Source organism: Echeneis naucrates, chromosome 1, assembly GCF_900963305.1.
Source record: "Echeneis naucrates chromosome 1, fEcheNa1.1, whole genome shotgun sequence".
Taxonomy (NCBI): Eukaryota; Metazoa; Chordata; class Actinopteri; order Carangiformes; family Echeneidae; genus Echeneis; species Echeneis naucrates.
The window spans coordinates 14,263,253-14,285,144 of record NC_042511.1 but is presented as its reverse complement, the minus strand read 5'-3'; the positions used below and the strand labels follow the sequence as shown (position 1 = coordinate 14,285,144).

At 41.2% G+C, this 21,892-nt stretch overlaps 1 protein-coding gene across 8 annotated transcripts in view; it reads right to left on the bottom strand.

The window, feature by feature from the left end:
* The window catches only part of klhl5 (kelch-like family member 5), a 49,267-nt gene that overhangs the window by 20,904 nt on the left and 6,471 nt on the right, over positions 1–21,892 (bottom strand). For 5 of the 8 annotated variants that reach the window (XM_029507752.1, XM_029507735.1, XM_029507745.1 and 2 more), the window contains one exon: positions 20,932–20,995. The exons of 1 other annotated variant lie outside the window; for it this stretch is intronic. In XM_029507752.1, coding sequence (XP_029363612.1) covers positions 20,932–20,995 — 64 coding nt within the window. Of the gene's footprint in view, positions 1–1,830; positions 2,558–20,931; positions 20,996–21,892 lie in introns of those variants that run through there. 2 more of the 8 variants (XM_029507727.1, XM_029507718.1) reach the window with 2 other exon arrangements.

Here is a 21,892-nt window from a genome sequence, read left to right as displayed (position 1 = left end):
ATTCTGTCACCCATGTTTTTTAGTACCATACTGTACACAGGAGCTTTCAGTGGGAGATGATGAATAGTAACACGCACACATTTCAAAACTTACATGCACAGTGCTGCAAATGCATGCTTCAGAAAGTAATCTCTGTGTTGGTATGGCAACCATAACATGTAACATGGAAAGATGTGGCTACATCCATGCAGATGAACAATACATACTCCAAATCAGTTCAGGCTCACATCATTTTCTGTTTTGCTTATGCTAATAAGGTAGGTGTGTATGTGTGTGCATGTGCACGTGTCTCCGTGTGTCACTATCAAGCAGAGGTAATTTTCTGTGTTAGCAATGTGACATCAAGCCTTGCATAACAAGAGATATTTTAAAACCTTTGCTTGTATCTTCATGTTGTTCTCATACAAATGCACACATTGGTGAAAACAAATGGAACACCAAATTAAAATTAGAGCCTTGCACATTAATCCATTTAAAAATACATCAGCATTTGCTCCCACTGAAAGCTGTTTTAATGTGAGTGTGTCTATATGCGTGTGTGTGTGCGTGCGTGCGTGCACAAGCCCTATGAATCATTTATATTTTCTGATGTGTGTCTTGGGAACACGGAGTATGATAGGAGGCTTTCAGATGCATCATTATGCCAGGATAGTAAACACATACATACACACACAGATACACACACACAGAGTGCAATTCTTCTTGCACATTTACTGCAGCATCATAATACCAACATAAATTGGTGAGTCTATGGAGATGTGCTCAATGAGTTATGATGCCTTAATTGCTTTGTTTTGCTGTTTCCAGTGTAACTACTAATTTAAAGCCTTTTCACACCAATAGAGCTGTGCCAATGCAGCACGTCATTATGAATGTGCATACAGACATGCAGAGAAATATGGATTTGGAGTAAAAGCTGCAGTATCAGTCAGTGAACATAAAACAATTTAAATGTCAAGTACACTATATAGCAACACGCAGAGCTAAGTCCTGCAGTCATATTGTTAATTTGACTCTGAAAATCCCATATTACACAAGAGTGTAAGACTTCTGTGTGTGTGTGTGTGTGTTTGCTCAACAGAAACCGGCTGGCGAAGCCTCATTAGGAGGTTGAGGCAAAAAATAAATAAATAAATAAATAAATCTGAAGCTCACATGCTGCCCCAAAGATACAGAGGCATCATCTCTCAGCACTCCCTCACTCTGCCCGTCTATACGTAACACACACACACACACACACACACACACACACACACACTTACTGAATACTGCCTGAGCTGCCTCTTCCTTTGGAAATCCCTCTTGGTAAATCACTTTTCCCATTAAAGGCATCAGGAGAACATTGACTTTCCATCCGTGCTCTGCTTTACCCAGCAGCGATGATTATAACTATCTCAACAGTTTCAGTACTGATCAATACTGACTTACTTCAGATAACCCGGCTGCTGCGACTCTCCGAAGCCCATAAAAAGATGTAGTGACCAGCAGTGAAAAAACTGTTTACAAACAAATACGACAAAGAAACCCATCAACTGATCACATTTGAGAAGTTTTTAAAAGTAACTGTCCGATTATCCTGCTTGAAAACTAACTAAAAAAAAAAAAAAAAAAACAATAGGCAAACCAGAAAAGCGTGATTCAATTCATCAAATTATATAACACTCAAGTGCTTCTCTGTCTGAGAAGTTGTGTACTTGCACAAACAGTTTCGGGGTGTGTTTGGTCCTTTGGTCTAAATGACTTTAATGATCCTGTAGAAATCTTCTCCGGTAAGTTTGAACTAAAAGGTCCCGGAGCAGAGAGTGATCCGCCCCGGACCCGCTGCCCTACCTGCACGAGCTGGAGTCGGTTTCTGGGTGGTTGCTATCCTCGGTGCCCGCCGCTACCGCCGCCGCCGCCTCCACCTCTTCTGCCCCGGCGTGAGCGGAGGGCTCCGGTACCAGCTGGGGCATCTGAGCCTCGCCGGGCGGGTCTATGCTCGACACCGGACGAGAGCGACGGTGAGACGGCGGAGAGACCCACGACAGCGCCGCGGCGGAGCTCCGACACTCGGGCTGGCTGAGGGAGCGGGGACAGGAGCTGCCCGTGGCTCCAACTGCTGACGCTCCCGGCCCGCCCCGACTCCCCGCCAGATCGGCAAACTTTCTGCTGCTGCCGTGGCACAGGTTAGACCCGGTGCTGCCGCTGGCCACCAGACCGCCGTGACCCCCGGCGCCGGGGTTTACACCGGCTGAATTCGCGCCGCTAGAGCCGCTGACTGACGGTCCGTCCTCTGAGCAGCCGCCCGCTCTCCTCCCGGCGAAGTAGTCTCCCAGCGGCGGGGAGTGAGGCGGAGGGACCGCGGGGTGACCGAACCACCTCCATCGGATCCGGAGGATCTGCTTCACGTCGAACTCCTTCCGCGAGGAAGAGCCCGAGCCGCTGCTCGACATACCCGGGCTCGGCACGAGGAAATGGCGGGGGGAGAGCGCGTGCCGCTCTGCCGTCAAGCACCGAACTGTTGGCGCGTCTCTACTGGCAACCGCACGCCCGGTACCGAGAGTGGAGGGAGAGAGAGCTGCATGGAGGGGTTTAAGGAGAGAGAGGGAGAGAGAGAGAGAGAGAGAGGTCTACACTGAGTTTAACGTCGGTCCCACAGCTTCTCCTCACACGAACCAAACCAGTCATTTGCCACAAGGACAAATGAATAATGTGAAAGCACCCAGACAGGAGTCCTGATGACTGACCATCATCACCATCAGTCAGCAGCCCTGACACTGCGCCAATACGTCCACAGACATGGAGGACTGTGCATGTGTGAAGGAGTCGATAAGAGGAATCACCTAGAAGATGAACAAAAATTCAATGGCTGCTTCCTGAAATGTGCGGATCCTGCAGAGAAGTGTGTATTTATCTTATCTAGATTGGAAAGTTTACCTTGCTGGGGGCAGCAGTAGTCAGTTTGGAGTCATAGACCTCATGGAAATGTGCTTGGATATGATCACCACTGATTGGTTTGGCTACTTTTTTTGCCAAAAAAAATGGAAAAGGTAAGGTGTGCTGGGAAATCTTTGTTTGTCCAGTGAGCTTTCTCCCTGTCTTTAGAGATAACTGGCATAATTTGATGTCTGTTTTTTTTTTTTTTTTTTTTTTTTTGCTCAACCTAAGACCAAGAAGTGAGGTCTTCAGCAAGTTTACATTTAAGGTTGCAGCATAATATTTAGCAAACTCAATCTAGCAGCAACGTTGACATGTAGCAATAGCTGGAATGGATTTGTCCTGGGGCTGGTCAAAATTAGGCCCTGTAAGGCTAGAGACCAGCTATTCACCGTGTTCATATTTTGGCAGGTAGGAAACCTTGGGCCAGAAAGAAGAAGGGTGTGTTATTTTCAGCCCTGGTTGTATGAGTCATATTGAGGACAGACATTTGTTCAAATTTGTTGAGGGATGTTCATAACCATTCAGGCTTACAACAGCATGAAGCGCATTAGGTATGGTTAGGATAAAATTATTAGAAGTCAAAGTCCTCCCAAAGGATAAAAATGCTTCTTCGTGCATGTGTGTGTTAGCAAGTGTTCCATAGTGAGTGAACATGGAGCTTTGTGAGGGTACAGCAATAATTAGATGTTTAACAAAGACTGGAATGTAATGAGGCGAATGACACCTCCTCTATATCTTCCTCATTTGCACCCTGTCTGTTTTCTACCTTCTCTGTTTCTCTCTGAGCCTTTCTTTCTCTCTTACTGCCCCCAAACAGCCACATATTTAAAAGCCTGACTGCAATAAACATGTGTGGATTTGTTGTTTGAATCACCACAGCAAGGGACCTGAGTGTCCTTGAAAATGAAATTTCTTTTGTGTTCCTCCCACTAACATCACCACCACCACCACCACACGCAGACACACACCTCCATTGCAGCCTCTTTTGTGCCATCTTATCCTTCATTTGCTGTTTTCCTCTGCCAAAACCAATTTTCTTTTTTTCTTCAGCTATTGCTACACTTCTTTCCAATACACCTATTCCCCTTTTCCCTCTCTTCCATCTATCTGCAATGCAGCAGATATTCATAGACAATAATGATCAGTGGGAGTGGGTCCTGTGGGAGCCATCCTATCCACATGCCTGGGGCACCCAGCAGACCAGCAGCAGACCTTCCGCAGTAACCTCAGGATGACCACAGGATGTGTGCTGGAGCCATGACGGGGGAACACGGTGTGTTCTGGATGGAGGCCCACCAACTGTAGGGGATGGAAGCTTTAGGACCCCCACTCCAGCAAAAATCAATACGGCAAACAGCCGAGGTCAGTTTATGAATTACACGGATGGGAGATGTGTTACTCATAAATTGGTGCTGCAGAGAAAGGCTCCCAGACAAATTTAACCATAAATAAGTGATTGAATAGAGCAGATGATTATGGCTGATTTAACTTCTGCTGCTTGTGTTTGCTAGAGTCCTAGAGACAGAGGGGTTTTCTTCAGGATGTGCTGACAGCTTAGAGCAGGACCACCCTGCTTCTCTAGCTGATCAATATTACATAGTCAGTACACAGGCACATAAACAGTCACTCACACACTCACAAATGGAGGTTGAGAAGAAGCATGAAAAACAAGCGGCAGCATTATAAACGCAAAGAAATAACAGGATAATAAGGATCAAACCAGAGGAGTCAGGACCAAGATTACACAGTGGACCTTATCAGACACATCCAGCTATGCTCAATGATTAGGATGTAGTTTTTTTTTTTCTTTGCAAAACTCCTACCAATTGAAATGAATTACCTTAGAATTCACCAGAAACAGACTTTGTTACTACCTATATGGCAACACCGTATTATTATTCACATCCAGTGACAAGTAAAAGTTTTTGAATCTATGCAATCACATCTGATGTAGATGTTGAAATTTATGTGACAGAGTTAAGTCTGACAGGAATATGGGGCTTGGATGAGCCGTGTGTCTTTTATATTTAAACTATGGGGGTACTTCTCACATTGCAAAATCCTCCCGAGTGAGCTTGTGTGTAGGATGCAGAGATGTGCCCTGTGGATAATTAACCGAGTAAACAAACATCTATGTGTTGTTGCATACTGTTATCACAGCCTCATAATGAGATCACTTGTCTCATAACGTCAATAAACCACAAAACATTTCACAGACTCCCAACTGTACTGAGTGCAGCAGTCAGACCACCAAACAAAAGCCCCCAAAAGAGCTTGTGCTATTCCACCGTAGGTGTCTTTACATTCACTATTAGTTTGTTAGTGTATCAGTGTAACTAATTGCCTCATTACTTTTAAAGCGCTTCCTGTCCTGGCTGCAGATTATATCTGAAATACTGGAGCTGTATTAACCTGGACGACGATGAAACATCTTGGGCTGGAACCAATTTGATAAGAATAAAAGTGCAGTGGTTTTGAACAACCTCTCCAGTGAGTTCCTTTTTTGAAATGTCTCTGGTTGAATTGAACTTTTTTTTTCTCCTTTATTTTGGGGTATGTATAACTTTTTACAATTTTTTCTTTAACTTAGGGGCTTTTTGTTAAGTCAGTAATTGGCAGGGAGAAATGACCTGCAGCATCGGGTCCTGGCCAGATTTGAACCAGGGACTTGGCCATTACTTGGCACACATTCTAAAACACTCGAACCAACAGGCGCTCCGATGTATTAGTTTTTATTATCCCATTCACTGTAGGTCAATTTGTCTGGCTATACTGACTATTTGGATGTGTCTGGGTGTTGATGTCTGATGTCACTTCAAAGCCCTTTCTGATCTCTGGTTTTTATTATTTATAATCACAGAAGTATGAATGCATTAAAGACACTATACAGACTCTTGTAGGCAGAACCTTTAAAGCATAAAAATTCACTGATGTTCCTGCCTTGCATACCGAATAATAATCATTATTCTAACCCTCCTCTGTGCATAAAGGCTGCAGCCTCATCAACAAGTTTCTTATTGCTGTGGGTTGCTACCTGTGGTGGTGTGGTTGTGTGATCACATCTGCCTGCGTCATCCGGAAATAGAATGGATTTAACATTTCATGTACTTTCTCATTTTTACTGCCCCCTATATCAGAGTTATCTACACAACTTCATAATCTTGCTCTTTAAATTTACGCCTGGAAAAGTTCTCCCTCCCACTGAGCTCTGGATCTAACTTTAACAAATTGAAGACCCAGAGAGTATACCAATGTATTTCCACAACACTCAAGGACAGAAATGCTGTCCTGTTACTGGGGGAGGCTGTGAATGGGGCTCTGAGGGGGAATGAAGCAGAGGAATGACGAGCCTTTCAGCTCTGGTCTCCTCAACTTGGATCTAATCATTGGTCACTTGGCAGTAGCCTCCTTGAGCCGCCTACTGTTATTGGTCTCCTGGCTGTGGTAGTCCAAAGCTATCACTCAAAACTCTCTGGCACCTCTTTATGGCTCTGCAGCACTCTGGACACACACACACACACACATAAAAACACAAACAATCAAAGACATACACCCAAGAAAATGGCACTGTGAAATTCCATTCACACACTTCACACTTGATAATCATCCAGCTTATGTGCATTCATACATGCAAACATGTGTGGCTGCAGGCACAAAAGCACACGTACTACACCCTTCATCCGCTACAAGCATTCAGCTAAACACACACACCCAAATATAAATACAGAGCCAAATAAAAACAGGTAGCTGTTGTCTGGGGAGAGCTGTCGTAAACAATTTTATGGGGCTAGAAAGTAAAACATTATCTGTCTGGCCCGACTGTGATCATCAGCTCATCTCTTATGACTGATGTTCATCCTCCAATGGCCTTCTTCCAATTTCTGCCCCTCTCTCTCATTCTCTCTGTCCCCATATCTACCTCTTTTTCTTTCTTTCCTGTTTCTTCTTCCAATGCGTCTTTCTCTTCCCTTCACAGTGCTCACCTTTGAAAATTCCTCTCCTCCCCTCCTCTTCCCTCATTCTTCTCTATTCTGGCCCAATCTCCTTCACATCTTCAATTTCCTTCCCCCTTCCCTGCTATCACACTTCCACACTACAGAGGGAATATGGGAGTGTGTATGTGTGTGTGGTAGAGACCTGCAGCGACAACGCCGCATAAGCCATTGTTCTATATATACTGACAGATATACATGCATCGTTATTTGTGTGCAAATGGCCATGGGCCTGCACACATTCAGCCACACACACACACACACCATAGCAAACTACAAACCATATAACCACTGTACCTTCTGCATGCATATGCATAACACAGGGACACGCTTTCATTCAAGTCCTGGTCCCAGCATCACACACAGACACAACACAAACACACACACTGTGACTGTTGTGTAATCTGAGTGTTGGATGGGTCTGTAGCTGTTGGCAAGTCCGTCCTTGAGACTTAGAGTAGGCTCAGGCTGGCCGAGCAAATAATTACCTCTCCATATTGACACGCCAGCTCCACCCAACAGATGAATGAGAAGAGAGAGGGGAGGGGAGGGGAGTGTGTGTGTGTTTGTGATTACAGTTAAATTGATCTCAAGGCACAATATTCAATAGTATTGAACAGAAAAGGAATTTTGCACAGCTAAGAGGGCTCGTAGCATGGGAGGAGACCTGAGGTTTAAGTATGAGGGCGACTACACACACATCTCATCTTGTTAGGACCAGTTTTGGGTGGTCTTCTCTAAGGAACAGGCAATCTAATGATAGATTCAGCATAATGGTTAGGAAGTGGGGAATTCACTCTGTCAGTGCCCTCACAAATATTGAAATACAAACACGTGTGTCCAATCTAAATAAAACGCAGACCACCTTCAGCTGGTAATTTCCCTCTTATCTTCCATCATATCTGTCAATAGCAAATCCATGCAGATAAAGGATAGTATTCTCTGTGGTCCATGCGAGTGTATGTCTGTTTGTGTTTGTGTGTGTCTTCATCTGCAATCAGGCACAGTGTTTTTAGCAGACAGACTACGCTGTCCCAGTTTTCCAAGAGGTAACTGAGAAAAGAAATGAAAGAGTGAAAATAAGTCACATTTGTTCATCAGTAAATTTAAAATTCCCAACATCCCTGCTACCCCCCACCGTCTTGTATTTTTTATGTTCTCTCATCATGTGCATGTACTATTAGACAGAATACACCCCGTTAAGTTCATGTCCACTGATCAGCAGAGCATTTCACCCATTTCTTTAATGTCCCCTTTCTTCTCTAGTTCTCATTTGATCACCTCCTGCAGTAACCCCTCCCAGACTTTTTATTAATTTACCCTTGTTTTCACATTTCTTTTCCCTCCTCTCTCCTTCAAGATGAATCTACTGAAGGAGAAAAGGTCAGCATTAATTATGTCTCGTGTGTATGTGTGTGTGTGTGTGACCAGCAGACATTTTAGAGTGCAGATACAGTAAATTAAAATGAGTAAGAGGAAGACTGAGGCAGACTGACAAAGAAAGAGGCAGAGAAGAAGAAATAAAGCCTGTGATTCAGGAGATGAGAGTACAGGCTCAAGACATCAAAACTGGCCGCAATTAAAGCCATGCCTTACACTGATAGAGGGAGGGAGAGGAGCGCACACACACACTATCTGATATCTGATCTTACACTGGAGCAGAAACCTTCGCTTCTGCTTCTTCCTCACTTAGTTAGACTGTGACACACTTTTTACTGCCATGTTTTATTAAAAACAAATGTAGACAGAGTAGGATGATATTGTGTCTGTATGCATGTATATTTAAGCAGATATGTATTGTATGAAGATGTTTTTCTACTAAGTCTCGGAGAATACACACACACACACACACACACAGATTTGGATTTCCCAAGTGTGAACCAAACTGACATTTACTTTGATCCATGCCTGTGTGTATGGTTAGAGAAAGTATTTCCTCTCTTTTTGCCTTAAAGCACAACACCTGGGTACGTACACGTAAACACACGGACACAAGCATGCACTTGTGTACACAAAATTAAACAACGCCTGTGTGTTGCCTTAACAACTCTGGTTTCTCTAATTGCCTGTTTGACTATAGGGGGAAAAAAAGGCACAGAGAGACAACGCAAACTGCAAAATTTTGCCAAAATTCTTGAACTGTGCATCTGTTTAACAAGTCCAGAGCGTGAAGAGGAGGAAGATGATAATGATGATGACGATGATGATGCTGGGCGCAGCCACAGCTGAAAAGCAATAGTGTCTGGCTTTGATCTGGTATAATCTAATTCCTTTCTATATCAGCACCCGGACACTCACCAACACGTGCATTTTGTGAGTAGAGGCAGCCATCGATCTGTAGTGGGCTGACATTTGGCCTTGGCATGCGTACCTGTTCAACTCTGATGTTAAATTCTGCTGCTGCAGGACAGAAGTTTATGAGCAGATGTTATGAAAGTATATGGCCCAGAAAAATCACACCGTGCCCTCCAGCAGCAGCAAACAGACCAGGAGCAACCCGAATGTTTTCCTAAAATATCAACGCCGTCTGTTTAGTGCCCTAGTAATTCCCCCCAAAATAAAGCAGCTCTCTGGATCAGGGTGTTATCGCGCCAAATCTTACAAATCCTTGTCTCAATTGCACTTTGCCCAAAATTAAGCACTGGTACAGAGATGACATCTCTCCTTTACCCTCCTTCATCCATCTGTTAGCATGTGAAACATCAAATACATGCTTAACATTTTTTCAAGCCATTGCATGGATTTGCACCCTCTTGCTGTGTCATTGCTACTCCCAGACCGTGGAACAGCTCAGACATGTTTTCTGACAAGTGCTTTTGTGTCACCACAGCTGTCGGTGTGTCATGCTCGCTTTTGGTGTTTACTTTTTTCCCATTTGAATTTTTTAAACGTATTTTTTTTAAAGTCATTTGCACACCATTTGCTACAGTTTCAATTGGCCTGATTGAACCCAACCATTATTAACCACTGAATTATTTATTGGTAACGTTATCAGCCTTATTAAATTTTCCCAGTAAAAATGGCGATATCTTTGTGGTTTAATACATTCAGTGTTTTGTTTTGTTTTGTTTTTTTTATCTTCCCATACAGGCTCTATGGCCTTTTTGGAGTGATAGTGCGCTTTTGAGCCTAATAAATAATATTGACTAAGATTTACTCTCACCTCTGTGATAGGGTCCCCTGGGTCCTGGGAAAAACATTTTGCTCTTTAGCTGCTTCAACTTTATCTCTCTGTTATTTGGTGCAGAGTAGTTTCACAGATAGGGTGTTTTTAATCATTTTAAAATAGCTTCTGGATGCAACTGTGATGACACCAGTAAGACAAAACAGAAAAATTGCAGGCCATGAAGACCCCAAATCTGAGCTTAATGTTACCAAAACGCTCTGTTTATCTGTGAGTAGTTCTTGGATTTTAATTCTGTATCTCTACCAGCGATGCTGCTGACATCACTCCCAATCATTTAATATAACATACTGAGAAGTGCAGATTTATCAAAGAGTAGAAGAGATGTTACAAGGACTAAAGAAGCTTTTATTATGATTAAAGATAGTGATGTAGAGTTATGCTAAGTAGGTGCTGGTTGATAGATTTATCGGCCATATAAACACAGATAAACAGAGCACACTAATAATCAACTCACTACTTTTCAGTAGTCAGTATTTCTCACAGCAGGAAACCCATATTTACATAAATTATATGTCTGTAAAATGACACAAACGATCACTAATCCTCCTGTCTGTGAGTCAGTTTGTGTGCACGCACATGCACAGGGTTGTTTACCTCTGTAAGAATCGCTGAGGCATGGAGTTTGCAGCTGCACACAACAGGAGATAATACACTTCCTGCATTATTGATGGGGATGAAAACAACTCTATTTTTTCTTACTACTCTCTTTCTCTGTCGATATTCGTCTCTCCACCCCCCTTTCTTCCTTTTTCTCCACCCTCACCCATTTCGCAATTTAACAACTCTCCAATGACAGCACCACTCAACTGATCCCTCTTTGGTTTAATTTACTGCATGTGTGCACAATACACACAAACGCACACAGCAAACTCTCTATTCTTATTCTTATACAGCAAAGCAGGTGTGGGTTTGCGCCTCTGTGATGCACTCAGGTCTCCATGTAGGGCAGATGGCAGGTGGAGGATAGAAAAGTGCTTTCTGGGCAATTTGTCGTTCTTCTCGCTCTGTCACTAACCACCTCCCCACTACCTTCACCCAGACACACACACGTCTCTGTGTAATGTTGGATGGCTCTTTTTTCCATTTCCCTACTGACATTCTTTCTCCATTTCTATCCATGATTACAAACCATATTTGTGTCTGTGTTATTTCTCCCTACTGCTTTTCTCCCTCACGCTACAGTGACTTCTTCTTTTCCTGTTCACCCTCCTACTGAATGGGCAGACTGTTGAGTGAGGAGAGGAAGTGGAAAACACGAGGAAGAGAGATGGAAAGAGGGCAAGAGCATTTATGGCCAAAGAAAGAGCAAGCCTTAATAATTCACTCTGCCCTGAAGCCACAAGCCAATCACGGTGTGTAAAAAAAATGAGAGAGAGAGCATCACTAGCAACGAGAGAGGGAGGCTACTATGTTGGTACTGACAGTCCCTCGATACTGTGATAAATTATTTGAGGTGACACACTGGCCTAAAAGCTTGAAACATTCTCTTTGAAATGTAAAGAAAACTGATACATCCATGAAAATGAAGTTATCATTAACAACTATTACATATATTAACTTAACAGAGGTCTGCAACATAACCTGCGGGGGGGGGGTAGGGGGGGTTGGAATAAGTTAAACGTTCATATGAAGGAATATGGAGTTGGATGTCAGTGTCACTGTGAGTCTCTTATACAATGGCAGAGAGAGGCTGGTGTATAGCAACTTAAAACTGCATTAACACATGTTATTACCAACTGGTTACAACAGAACACAATACATTTTTTGTGAAAAGCTTCTTAGCAAACAAGCACCCATTTACTATTGCGTTTTGTAAATTTACATCCAATTTTCATACCTTCTAGCTCTATTTTGGTCTCAAGCTCCTGCGGAAAATTAGCTGGCCAATGCTGCATTCTGTTCAGCAGGCAAGCTTTAATGTCGCCATTCTGTAGTTGTTGGTAAAATATCTGCTTGCTGCATATGGTGGCTGATATTTCACCAAATTTTCAGATTTTTTGTTCAGGCTCAATATGAGGTCATGTTGTATGTAAAAATCTTACATTTCAGAAACAGACATGTGCTTGTCAATTTTTTCATCCACCCTTCAGTAAATGCTATCCCCAACAGTGGCGGTGACCACAGAAATAAAGCGCAGCTAGGCTCGGAATTCATTTCATCTCTGCTAAGCACAGCACTGATGTCTGCACAGTTGGAAGAGATGTTCCTCTTTAAGAATGTGGACAAACCTTAAGGGTTGATATATAGAAAATCTGCCATCTTAAATGATGATCCATTTGAGTGGTTAGAGATATGTGAGCGGCAGCCATCGAACACCATCTCGGTGCGAGAACACTTTGTTCTGTGATGATGACTTCGTATTTTGCTTTATATTATTTTATTCACTGTGGATAATTATATCGAGTTACACAACTCCCTTACACAAAATTATAATTTGGTTTCTACGATGAGGTAGCGCTATTCACTTCTCTTAAATGAACTCCTCTAGGTGGAAGATAAAGTACAGATAAACTTTTATAAATCACAGTTAAAAAAAAAAATAACCTTTTTATGTTGTAACACTGTTATAGCAAATTACTGATCAGGCTTGGTCTCAAATTAGAGTTTTAGATCATAAGGGTAGAGGAAATACAGGCTGTTGTGGTATGCTACAAAAATACAACTGCAGCGATGATTACTAGAGAATAAAACTGAATGAAAACGAATGCTCTCCTTTGGTCCCCATCGAACCAAACCCTTTCCCTATATGGACTTTGGAGCTGCAAAGTCACCTTACTTCCTCATTTGCAGCTGTCATTATTACTACAGTCACTTGCTAAGGACACTGACAATGTTTCACATGACTGAGATATCACTCCATAATAATAACTATGGGCTTTATAATATGGCTCTGGTCCCAATGGCCAGTGGGATTATTTTTTAAGGGAGGGCAATTTCAGCTATTCATGTAGTTACAAACAGAGTCTTAGCCACCTAGGAGGAGCAGCAATGTCTGCTTCAAATCACAGTCCATAGTCCTGCTGTACCTCTGCTGCTACTGACAAAGTTTTGAGGAGAGTTAAGACGTGGCTTATGTGGCTGTGTGTGAACCCATCAGTGTTGCTGTTTCTCCTTTATGTACTGATACAAAATACAGTTCAGTCTTCAAAGTAAAACAATGAGATTAAATGCTACAATGTAAGGAACTGCAGAGCTGAGTGATGATCATGGGTCCATTAGAAACATGTTTCACATTCTTAACATTCATCCTACTGTAGAGTAAATGTAAAAATGTTGAATTGCACAACGGTGGTTCATGTGGTTTCTCTATTTATTTACACTCATTCCCTGTTGGTTTAAAAAAAATCTTTAACCATAATGACTACATGCCTCAAACCTCACCATTTATTTTCCCGAGACAAAGGAGACAAACAATTTGTGCTCAAGGCAAATGCAGTGAAAACAATTGAGGAAATTTGTGGAATTCCATTTTTCCCTTCAATTACAAACCTTATTGCGACTACATTTTTTCAGTTCTCTGAGGTCTTTGGGCTGCGAAATATATAAAAGAAATAGATGATGCCTGTGAATCATTATTAGAATCTGGATGAGGTAGCACTCTGTCTAGAAAGCTCTCTTGGTTGGAGGGAAGGTGACCTTTCCATTCAATCCACTGACCATTGATCCATAAACCTATCAGCCAACTGAGCTGAAAGGTTGTGGGGGGGGAGTGGTTGGATAGACGCAGAAATCGAAAGGCAGAGATGAAGGAACAGAATTAAAAAGGGGGCCAATGATTTCTCTGATTGTAGTTAAATACCTACAATGTTTGCTTAGTCAACCATTTGACATCAATGATCAATTTGTCATTTAGTATTGGTATTTGAAAGTGACGTTTTCAGGTTTTATTTTTGCTATGGAAAAAAGAGGCAAAATGGATGAGAAAAGGAGCAGCAGTGTATGAGATGGTCCTTACACAGTTTGAGCATGACTGAGGACTGTATCTCTGATTACAACTAGTCCCTTTCATTGCCGTCACTTGCACAACCAATGAGGCAGGGATTTTTTCTATCATGCCAGCAGCTATCTGAAAATGCAAAACACTTTTGCGAACAGTCATTTGAGATTCAAAGGCAGGTTTTCTTTTTTTTTTTTCAAGTGACAATTTATATATTGAGAGAAGAATGGGCAGAAAAATTCACAGTAAACCAAAATGACTGCACTTAGAAAATCACTGACTGGAGTAGACTGAAGTAGAAAAGATCTAGCCGTAGAAATCCAGACTGGGAGATAAGTGGAAGCATACACAAATGAAATGAAAATAAAAGTAATGTGGATTCCAGAAATTCGCTAACAATCAAAACAATCAAAGGAATTCACTATTTTACTGCAACTGAGCCAACAGCACATGAAATACTCACGCTAGTTTGTTTTGAATGAAAAAAATTAAAGCGAGGGTGAAAAAAATTGCGTACAAGAAAGTGTTACTATCCTGAGAACTTTTATGAGAACAACAGAGTTATTCCATTTGGATTTTATTAGAGATTCCATTTAGAGAAATCAATTGCAGGGAGAGAGATGAAGAATTCCTCAGAAGACATACAGACAAGAAAGATGAATAAGGGTAGATATACATGGAAACATGTATATAAACACAAATATAAATAAAAGCAACAGCAATATATGTTCAACTCAAAGGGATTAGTAATTTTAAATAAGACTAAACTGAGCAGAGGGTTAGGGTTAGATGGATGGATCAGATAATCCATATTAGCTGTAGTAAGAGGCTTCAGTAGATGGTTTAGTGATATGGCACAAACATTTTCTAATACTGCTGCCTACAACGATTTTTAACTGTTTAAAATGAGATAGAAACACAGCAGAAGATGCTCCTGTGAATAAACAAACCCAAAGAATATTAAAATGAACAATCATTTGAGAAGCTTCGAGACCTTGCCCAGTCTATTTGCAAATCTTGCCAGAAGTGATGCTGAGTACAAAGTTGCCAAGCCTCAGTCAAAATGGTGTGCTGGAGTGTGGCGTCTTAAATGTAGTTTGAATTGCTTCCCCTGAGTGGGTGACTTTTATTTAGAACCTTTTAAACTGCAGATGATGTGCAATCTGCATTCAAGCGCCTTAAAGTAACTTCCTGGTTAATTGCAGGATAAAAGGAATGTGGCAGCATGAAACAGCTTTGGAATAAGAATGACTGGATGGTGGTTGTGTTAATGATAAAGAGCAAAGAAGGAGCAGGCAGGAATCCTTGTTGGACGGGGTGACTAAGCATTAATCAGCAGTAGGTTGGATAATTACTGGAGGGGGGGCATTTAAAGGACGCTGACACTGCAACTTATAAACTTGTAACTGGCCCCCAGTACTTCATATTTTAGCACAAGGGAGCTTTTAGCCTGCTTGGGGTTTATGGTGAGGGGGAGAGAATGAGAATGAAATCAAAGTATGACAGTGGAGAGCATTTAAGATACGTGTGTGCGTCCAGAGATCAGCAATAAAATGTTAATCAAACTGTAATAGCTTGAATCTTCTCACTGATGTACGGCCGTTATTATCCATGCCAAAACTATAACTATTAACTATATAGAATTAACCTGGCTCTGCTGAATGACAGGATATTTCTTTAATCTAATGCAAAATAAAAAAAAAAATGCACGGAATTTACAGGAACAGCCAGTATCACTGAAACGTCAAATCATTTCCAGCCATTTGTCTGCTCCATTTTAGGAAAACCTGTGAATAGCATTATCCTAAAATAAAATTTACCCTCATGTATGAGTTTGTGGGTGTGCTTCTTCTCATTGTACAAGCTGTGCTACAAGATGTGACAAGAATATTCAGTCCCAGAAATCTCATGCAATTTACAAACCAGCGGAAAAGGGGAGTCAGAGGAAGGCTGTGTTCCACTTTGAATTAGCACTATAAATAACAGGGTCATCATGGCACAAATTCATGCACACACACACATATATAAATTCCTCTATTAAGCCAGAGGCAAGACACACTATTCTGTGCAACACAGAAGATCGGCGATCATCTTTACCCAACAACAATGACTCATCTCGGGCTGTGGAGGAATTTCAACACAAATCCCCACATGACGAAATACTTTGGACACTAGACAAACTAATGAAGTCACATGACAGTCAAATGAATTAAAGTTTCAATGACGTGAGAAGCAAGTCTCCAGTTCGAGTCCTGGCCACTTAGATCATTAGATGTATATCACTCCCCCTCCCTCTCCGTCTGTCTGTCTCTACTACTGCACAATGCAATGAAGGTATGAAGTGGCCAAGGAGGAACTTTGTCAACGGTCAATAAACTAGATAAACTTAAGGCTCATTAAATGTCATTTCACTTAATTAGTGCAAACCTAAATTTTAAGGTCTGCATTTGCTAACATTCCTGCTTACAGGAGTTACCACATCTGCCTGGTTTGACAACTTTGGTGTTGTGCCTTCTGCTATAATATTGTCTTCTTATGTTGCTAGCTTTGCTAGATTTTGAAACATCGCAAAAGAGATGACATAGATGGATACCCAACAAAGACCCAAAACCAGACGTCACAGCGACACTCAGCTCTTAGGCCACCAGTAAACCCCTGCTACTTGGGTACATCTATGACAGTCAGAAAAATGATATAGAAGTGTGGATGAGTTCAATTTAGTCAAAGCTCTCAGACTAAAAACATTTAATCTCTGTTGCTAGGGGTCAAAACAATGACAAAATGTGGTCTGAAATGATGTTTATCATCCGGGTGTGGATTGAGTGTCAGTTCAGCTCTGTGGAGCTTTTCTCTTCTCAAAACAAAACACACCCAGTTATTATAGTCTTTATAACCACTAATAACGCTGACTAAAGCAGTTTCCCAATAAGAGTCTTCTATTGCCGTATGGTGGACACTGGAAGGAGGGGGTTGGTGCTGCGAAGAGACTACTGCTCCCTGTTTTTATTGTTCCTCTGATAACTTTTCATCAAGGTGTTGAAAAGAATTTTAAGTTCAGAGCTGTCTTTTTGTCCAAAAGACATTAAATCCAGCAAAAACACAGAATGAGGCAGCTTCACTTTAAAAATAAGTGAATCATAGATACAATTCAGTGAACACAAGATGTCCCATGGGGGCCTGCTGCCCTGAAGCCCCAGCAAATGCTAGGCAGCTCAGCCTTGTGTTTTTCTTCAGATCCAGATGTCCATTGACCAAAAATCTTGATCCAGATAAAATATAAAAATCTTGCACAGATGTGGCTTAAAACTAGATGAAAGTCCCATTTAGTGTCTGTCAGACACCCAAAAGATTGGTGCAAGGGCATTTAGGAGACATGACAACAACCAACCAAATGACATTTCTAGATTAGAAAAACGTCAACTGCCAACAGGAAGCACTTACAGTTTTAACAGAAAATTATGTCAGGACAAGTTACTCACTTCTGATTGGTTAAACCCAATATGGTAACTGCCAAAAGGAGATTTGTCAGGTGATGATAACTAATGAAAAACAGTGAGGGGGAGATTATAATCCTTCTCTATTCTGATGGTTTTCTCTCTCTGAGCAAAAAGCGGCAGTTTTCTCTTCTAAAATGAAGTATAAAACACAGCAGACTAACATTCTTGACAAGCAACAAATAATTAGGGGTTGACTGATGCAAGGAGAGATTGACAGTTTAGTCAAAAGACACCACATCACTTGGGATATGTAACGCCTATGTATCAAGCCTTTTTTTTTTTGCCGTCTGTTAATGTGTTTTTATTAGTTCTAAGATATGTTTTTATTGTGCATTTTCTATTGCAAGCCGGCTCTCAAGCTTGCTTTCCCTTTCAGGGCAATAAAAGCTGATGGTGTGTAACAGTGCAACCAATAAAGTGTTTAAAGTGTGAAGTTATGGCTAGATAAACACTTTGTTTTAAAATGGATTTTCCATTTCAAGCTCATTAAAAAAAACAAAAAACAACCCAAAACATCACCAAAATTCTCGTTTACAAAACAACATTTTCACAAAAGCAACCACTGCACAGAAGAACCACTCGTTTGCTCTGTACAGGCACGCTTGAGAGAGGGTACAATTGGAGCACATTGATTTTTTCCCCATGTTAAAAAGCTTTTATTGACATGGCATTTTCTCACCAGAAAAGGTTAAGGCAGAGGAGAGACGAGAGTGAGGCACAAGGTGAAACATAAAGGGATACAAAAGCGATGCAGCGCTATGATGGCTTTGAGCCTCACTTTAGCTCACTTTAGAGTAATGTGTGCGCTTTCCTTTGAAAGCGCAAAGTACTGCCTTTCTACACAGAGTCACTCTCTCTCCCTCGCGCACACATGCACGCATGCACGCACGCAAAAATATGTGGTTGACCATGAAAACCTTGAGAAATAGGGCGAGGCACAGAAATAGATTCAGATATTGTAAAACACTGTGGCAGATTTGAGATATGAGCACCGTAAATCTGGAAACCCTCACCGCCTTTAAAGATTCGCTTATAATCATAATCTCTTTGTGAAACATTGTAATTTCTCGAAAAAGAAACGTAAAGACGTCACAGAACCTTAGTCCCTTGAGAGCCTAATGACGCAGGGCTAAACCATCAAGCTCTCTTCTTCTTCTTCTTCTTCTTGTGTTCCTTTTCCTCTTCTCTGTTTTTAATGGAAAGACATGCTCACTACTCACCTCTCTCTTGCAGTATTTCTCATCTATGCACAGTTAGGCCACTAGGAATGCCATTTATAAATACATACATCTAACCTGCAAAAAAACCTGCACGAACACGTGCTTTTACATATGCTACACATAGTGAGAAACAATAGCATTCTACATTTTAATCGCCCTCTTAGCTCTGCCAACCAAAAACCGGACAAAATCGGACAATCATTCATCCGTCCACCTTCGACCGCTTCTTCCATTTCCAGGTTCCCAGCTCACACTGGGCAAGGCGTGGGGTACACCCTGGACGGGTTGCCAGTCCATCACAGGACCCAATCGACAATCATCTGAATAAATTGTATACATTTACTGTGAATTTTACAAAGCTGTGTTAGAATTGGGTGATAATTCATTTTTCAGTCATTCCAACAGGCCACATGCTTTTCCCACTGTAATTGAATAAAATTGTAGTTGCTTTCCTTTCTAGCTTTATACAAAACAAGAAAATCCTTCTACCTCTCTATTTCGAGATGATAATAAACCAACTGGCTGCTGGCTATTGTTTGACATTTGATGTACATTGCGATGCAAACATTTTCTGTATGTTGGTTAAGAGTGACACTGTTTAATGTGTTTTATCATCAACTGAAATCTAGCCTCTACTTAGCAAGATATCATCCTCTGAGAGAACAGACAGACTGACCCTGACGAGCCTCCCAGCATTTCTACATGAATTGCATTCTCCTGAGATGGAAGACGTAAGAAGAGTGGCAAAGAGGAAGATTTGACACTGAACGGTCATGTTTCCTCATCAAGAGCCTGACATAAAAAAAACACACACAATCAGTCAACAGATCAAAAGTTAACTACAAGTGATCTATGCAATGTAATGTTTCTCCTTTTCTTATTGCAACAAAGGGTGGATTGAAGGTTTGCAGAATGAGGGAGAACGTTAAATCTGACGACTGAGCAAATGTGAGAACACAATTTTGTCAAATGTAAGGAGGAAAGAAGTGCAAAGACGATCCAGAGATTAGGTTCAGACATCACAATGAGGCTGTGGTGGGAAGATCAAATGTGAAACATCGAAAGCCTGGAATACAACCATAACATGTGCTGAGCCCACAGAGTGTAGCCTGCTCTTAAATATTCTATCTTGTACCTAAATCCCTAATCTCTTCATGCTGTTACATTCGGTCTCTGAAACTCTGAAACTCTGCATCAGACTGTGCAGTAACGCATGGCTCCAGAAATAGCCCACATACAGTATCTCTCAAGTGATTTCTGTGCAAGGCCGCAGGCAGTTGGTGTGACTGACAGGTCCGACAGTAGAGTTAAAACAGCAAATTACTGTGTACTGAAGGGAAATTCATTGCTGATAAGGAAGCATGTTTTACTCACTGGCTCATAAAAAAAACAAACAAGTCAGGATTTGCACAGCCCTCCTTTATGCATTGTTAATAAATCCTTTGCTCTGTTGAGTCATCCGATTCAACGGTCTGAAGGTATGCTGAAACAGAGCAGGTGTTCTTTTCTTACTCTGTTGACGGAGTTCCATTAAGATTTGAGGGTGTTCAAAGTCATGGTCACAGAGACACTGAAGTACCGGGAGCTTGAATGCATTGCACTTATGTAAAGGCTATCGAATTCTGATTTTGAAACCTTGTGGAGGATGTCGGTAAAGTTGTAGCAGGGGGAGAAGCAAAAGGTTCCACCAACCAGCCACGCCAACGCTCACTAATTATGTTATCCACGGCATGTTGTTCTATGACCTGCACAGCAGCAGTGAACACAACCAACTGTGCTTTTACTGACACTGGAAAGCCTTCTGGCATCTCTACATGAAAGGAAAGGAGGGAGTGCAACATCCAGAGGTTTAGTGTTTGAACACCTGGCTCTTCCCTCAGATTTTCAGCCTGTTCAGGCATTTGCAGACCAATCTGGTGTTTACATTTTCTCAGTCCATCTTGCTGACACTATCACCTTATCAATCTTATTTATGATTTTTTTTTTTTTTTTTTTTTAAATTTCTGGCAAACAGGAGAGTTTGCGAGTGAAGGGGCATACTTTGAATTGAAACAGTGTGGAACTGAAATGAGAGCTTATGTTCATCTTAATGCTAGTTTTCCACAGCTGGATCGCACTGAAGATTACAAGTCACACACACACACACACACACACAAACAGAACAGAGGGAGGTCCCTACCTGTGGTTTCTTAACCAGGTTTCAAGGGGACTGGAGGTTCCTGGAGGGTCTTTCAGCTGCTCCCCTGGAAAAAGTGGAAAACTAATTTCACACTATAACTACAGGCAACATAGACCATTTTGATCAGATGTTTTATTCCCCTCTGTATCTTCTAATTCAGTTTATATCATCTCAAGGAAGTCTTGCAGCTATGAGATAACATGCAGAGCAGAAAATGAACTGAACAGAGTACATCGTCAGTCCATGCGTTTTTAAATATATCTAAGTGTTCCATAATAAAGGCTGAAAGCAGTATCATGAAAATGTGGTTTGAATCAGTTTCATGGAAAACTATTCACAATATTAAAAACTTATCAAACAGATGTGATCCAAAAGGATCATTCACTGCTTTTTCAGCGTGTTTGTGATTTGAACAGTGAGTCATGGAAGAACTGCAGAATGACTTGTTCAAGTAATAATGTTGTTAATTGTTGTGAAATTAGGGTGAAAAGGTCAGAGCAAAGCTCCCTGTAATAAATATAACCACAATGTGAAATATTGCTCATATTTAATATTAGAGGTCTTTAATAACAAATATTAGTTAAAAGAAAATCCAAATATAAAGCCAAGTGAATTATTTCATGTGCTTATTCTTTGGAAGCACTGAAAGGATTTGCTACAAACAAATTTAGTTGTTTTTTTTTTTGGAAGCTGTCTTGTCAGTGATTTCAAATATATATATCTTTTTTTTATTAATAACATATTGTTTAAATAATATTTTGACACTGAACACTGAAGCATTTTCCTCAATTAGCATTTTGAAAAGTACAATTTGATTTGACTAAACTGGTTCAATGACTCAAACACTTCACTGGATGATTAATTAACTATGACAAATTAATGTTTCTTTAATTATGCCCACAGCAGATGTATTTTTTTTTTATTCTATGAAAAGCATAATTACATTAGCTGAATGATTGTG